This window comes from Trypanosoma rangeli, assembly GCF_003719475.1.
Source record: "Trypanosoma rangeli strain AM80 chromosome Unknown Tra_15.4_contig_00213, whole genome shotgun sequence".
In the NCBI taxonomy this organism is placed as follows: Eukaryota; Euglenozoa; class Kinetoplastea; order Trypanosomatida; family Trypanosomatidae; genus Trypanosoma; species Trypanosoma rangeli.
The window spans coordinates 30,247-34,180 of record NW_021705959.1 but is presented as its reverse complement, the minus strand read 5'-3'; the positions used below and the strand labels follow the sequence as shown (position 1 = coordinate 34,180).

The window sequence follows — 3,934 nt, the reverse complement described above, 5'->3', positions numbered from 1 at the left end:
ATGCACCTCCCGCTCTCTCTCCCCTATCCTCCCTCTATATCTCTCTATGTAATGTAATACAGTACAGGCTGTTGCTGTTGCTGTTGCTGGTGGCGGACCGGCGCACCTTCTCGATCCCTCTCGCGTGGACGGCGCCACGACTCTGTGCCAGGGGGGCGCGTGACGCCCTGTCCACCTCCCTCCCGCCACGCACGGCGTTGCGTGTGTCAACAAAGCCATCAAACAAAACGAAACAAAAAAAAACGACAAAAAAAACCATCCTTACAAAGAAACACGTGAAACAAATACGACGGTGAAAGACCCCACCAACAGCCAGAGACTCACCCACCCACGAGAGTACCACAGCGGCTGCAGCGTCTCCCTGCCTCGCGCGGCGGTAGCCGTCTCGTCGGGGTGAGAGGCAAAAGCCAGCGAGGGCTCCAAGCAACAAACCCGCTTAAGACGCGAGCAAAAGGCCTTCTCCCGCAGGCAGGAGGCCCAACTCGACATCCCCTGCCAGTGCCGGCTGACGCACGGAGACAAGTTGCTTCGAGGCAAGGGCAAGCACGCTGACAAAGGCGCGGGCGGCCTCACGGCGACGCATGCCGCGGCAAACGCTTTGCAACAGGCAAAACTCGCGAGTGGCGAGCTCCTTCCGTGCCCGCTTTGACGGCCGTTCATATTGCACCGGAAGCACAAGCTCGTCACGGACGCGCTTGAGTGTCGCCATGGCGGCCATCGAGAGGCCTCCAGTGACGCTGGTGGTGTCATTCACATTTTTATCATCGCGTCCGCGCTTGCGTGCCTGCATCGCCTCTTCCTCGTTCAACGCCGCAGCGAACACGCCCTCCTCCTCCATTCCGCCTGCCGGGACGTTTTCATCGTACTGTTGCTGCTGCTGGAATTGTTGGTGCAGTGGTGGCACGGCGGCGGCCTCAGCCTGCGCCACAAACGGGCGCAGCAGCGTCGTGTACATCGCGCGGAGCGACGGGTTCGGCTGCCAGGAGAGCGGTGCTGCGTCTACCAGCGCCCACACCTCGTGTTTGCTCGACTCTGGCGTGAGTGTAGCGCGGTCACGCGCCTCCTGCGCGTCGTACGGCCCACGCCTGGGCACCGTGTCAACGATGTCGCTGCGGTCATCCATCCACCGCTGCACCGTCTCGCCCGATACGGTGGTGGCGGCGAGGTCAAGCACGTTCACAGAGCGCGTCTTGCGTGCCGTCGCGTGTAGCGGCGCCTGCGGCTCCTCCTGTTGCGGTTGTGCCATGTCCGGAAGCGCGAGGGGATCCTCGCCCCCCTGCGGCGGCATCATGAAGTCTGGAAACAGTGCATGATCCTCCGGCAGCGGTACGCCTATGTCCATCTCCTCCCCCGGGGCGGGAAAGCCGGCAAACTCACCGCCGAGTCCGGTCGCGGCTGTCATTCCCATCACGCCGCTGCTACGCGCCTTCTCAATGCTAGGGTTGCTTGACTTTTTGCTGCTGCTGCTGCCGCTCACGCGGTCCCCGAAGGCGGCCAGATCAGCCCGCAGCTTGGCAATCTCATCGTAGTCCTGCTGGGTGCTGTGAAGCTCCTCCATCGTCTGCGAGGCGGGCTCCACAGCGTACCACGCAGAGGCCAGCAGCGCGGATGCATCATTGTTGCGACTCCCGCTGTTGCTGATGCCGGGCGTGCTACGTGGCTGCTTTGTGCCATACAGCAGGTCAGCAATGTCGTCAAACCGAGCCTCAAGAGCCTCGGCGTCAGTCTTCCCTGTCGCCACAGCCCCCGACGCGGCGCCGCCGCTCCAGTCAAATGTCACCGCCTCAATGTCGCCATTGCCGCTGATCAGCACGCCATCGAGCATTGCCATGGCCCCGGCCCCTTCGGACTCCTGCTTGTTATTTTTGCTGAGACCGGAGGGCGCAACACCGGCCTTTGCCGGAAGTGGCGCGACGCGGAGGATGAGGGTGGCGTCCGTGGCGTCCTTCAGCAGGTGCTTCACCTTCAGCGCGTAAATGCGCACCACCCCAACGAGAAGCTCACCGCTGGTACGCAAGGCGATGGGTACCGCCGGCTGCACAATATCGACCACCGACTGGCGCAGGTCCACCACACGCACCTCGTTGCGCGTCAAGCGACGGTCCCAGTGCGCGGCAAGCCAAATCTTCGCGAGCGGCCCCCGCTTTGTCAATACATACGTGGAGAAGAACATGACGGGTTAATTTGTCCGTCAATCAAACGCACTCACGCTTTACCGACTTTTTCCCTCCGCGTCCTCCTTCGTTTATGTGGTGGGATACGCGTTAGATGTGTGTACGTGTATCTATTTATAACAGGACCTCTCTCTCTCTCTATGGCTAGTTAACAGTTCTCTGCAGCCTTCAATGTTTGTATTCGCTATTATGAACTAACTCCCTTTGCTCTCCGTTACGTGAAAGAGCGTGCTTGTTAATCACCTTCTTCATGGCAACAGTGGCAATGGACCAGGACGATAGAAGCATGGAGGAGGAGGCAGAGGGAATTGTCTGTGCGTGTGATGAAGCATGCGAGGGGAGGGAGGGGAGGGAGGAGAGGGTGCAAGGGTCTGTGTCCCAGAGAAATAAAGAGGAAATGAACAGTAGAGATATACATGCACGCCGCCAAGTAAAACGTCATCTCCCATCGCACTCTGTCTTTTTTTTTTCCTTCTTTCTGCCCCTTTTTATTTTTGGCCGCCCTCTCCCTCCCCACTGTTACGCCCGCCCCTACCCGCGGTAGGGGAAGGGAAGGAGCGGAGTGGGTGGGTCGATCCAAACAAAAAAAAAACAAAAACAACGGGCAGAGGCGGTAACAAAAAGCATGCCCGCAAGCGTATGCGTCAGTCGTCATTGCAGCACACACGCACACACACACCAACAGGCCGAGAGAGTGAGAGAGATCTTTACATCTGCACGGGGGAAGGGGGAACGGCGTAGAGAGGAAAGAAAAAGGGAATGAAACAATAAAAATAGGCACAGTGCCGCAGTCTAAACAGGCATGCTAGGCAAATAAAGGCCCACGTGCAAATACGCGACGGAGAAAACGCGGAAGGCGGTGAAGGAGAAATGGCGGAGTGGTGCGACGGCTCGCCACGCGGGTATTTTCTCACGCATGTCTGCGTGCCCCCTGCCCCAACTCCCTCGCAGCTACCACGGACATTCACACATACAGGCTGCAGTGGGAGAGAGAGAGCGGAGAAGGGTGAAGTGGGGTTCACAACCCAATCACGCGTCAACGGCGCCCTACAACCTTCAGTTGAAACTTCACATATCATATCCCCCCCCCACTCCCCGCTTGTTGTTGTTTTTTTTTCTGAATGGCCGCGCCTGCCATACCTCAGACTCCGCCGTCACCTCCACCTCCTCCACCGCTCTCGCGTTGCGTTCCTCCTACAACACCCGTGCTTTTTTTTCTTTTTTCAAAAAGAAAATAATAATAATAATAAATTATCATCTTCCTTCTTCTTCCCCTTCACATAGTGGCCTTCTTAGTTCCTACGCCCTCCTTCCGCCGTCACCCGCGCGTTCACTCCGCCCCACCGGCGTCGTTGTCGTCGTCGTCTTCCTCGTCATCACCTGCCTCCGCGAGACGCAACGCCGTGCGGGCATCGTAGAGCGGCTGAAGTTCTGGCCGGGGCTCCGGCGCTGGCGGCAGCGGCGTCGGCGGCCGCTGCTTCGGGACAGTGGCGAGCGGCAGTTCACTCGCTCTGCGGCGCTGCAGCACGACGGTGGCGGCGATGACAGTGAGAGCCTCATTGGACACCTGCGCGACAGACCCCAACGGGACGGCGATGTAGCTACAGCCCTCTGCCGCCTGTGTTGTCTCCGGAGCCTCTGCCTCTGCCGCTGCCGCCTGTGTTGTCTCCGGAGCCTCTGCCTCTGCCTCCGCCGCCTGTGTTGTCTCCGGAGCCTCTGCCGCTGCCGCTGCCGCCTGTGTTGTCTCCGGAGCCTCTGCC

At 59.6% G+C, this 3,934-nt stretch overlaps 2 protein-coding genes and 1 pseudogene across 2 annotated transcripts in view, besides 7 other annotated features; 1 reads left to right on the top strand and 2 right to left on the bottom strand.

Annotated features, from left to right (window-relative positions):
* Positions 1-6: 6 nt before the first annotated feature.
* Positions 7-46: a sequence feature (GA-rich).
* A 174-nt stretch (positions 47-220) lies between these two features.
* Positions 221-255: a microsatellite.
* A 181-nt stretch (positions 256-436) lies between these two features.
* Positions 437-2,173, bottom strand: TraAM80_06098 (double-strand-break repair protein rad21; the record flags this gene model as incomplete). Its single annotated transcript, XM_029382953.1, has 1 exon — positions 437-2,173. One exon carries the CDS (start codon positions 2,171-2,173, stop codon positions 437-439), a length of 1,737 nt encoding a protein of 578 aa, XP_029237182.1.
* A 335-nt stretch (positions 2,174-2,508) lies between these two features.
* Positions 2,509-2,544: a microsatellite.
* A 290-nt stretch (positions 2,545-2,834) lies between these two features.
* Positions 2,835-2,853: a microsatellite.
* Positions 2,854-3,044: 191 nt separating this feature from the next.
* TraAM80_06097 (hypothetical protein) lies at positions 3,045-3,266 on the top strand (annotated as a pseudogene).
* Positions 3,267-3,399: 133 nt separating this feature from the next.
* Positions 3,400-3,424: a microsatellite.
* A 94-nt stretch (positions 3,425-3,518) lies between these two features.
* Positions 3,519-3,552: a microsatellite.
* A 74-nt stretch (positions 3,553-3,626) lies between these two features.
* Positions 3,627-3,675: a microsatellite.
* Positions 3,676-3,775: 100 nt separating this feature from the next.
* TraAM80_06096 (uncharacterized protein) overlaps positions 3,776-3,934 on the bottom strand; it is a gene marked incomplete at both ends in the record, with an annotated part of 2,349 nt that continues 2,190 nt past the window's right edge. Inside the window, one exon of the mRNA XM_029382952.1 lies at positions 3,776-3,934. This exon is cut by the window's right edge and continues 2,190 nt beyond it. Coding sequence (XP_029237181.1) covers positions 3,776-3,934 — 159 coding nt within the window.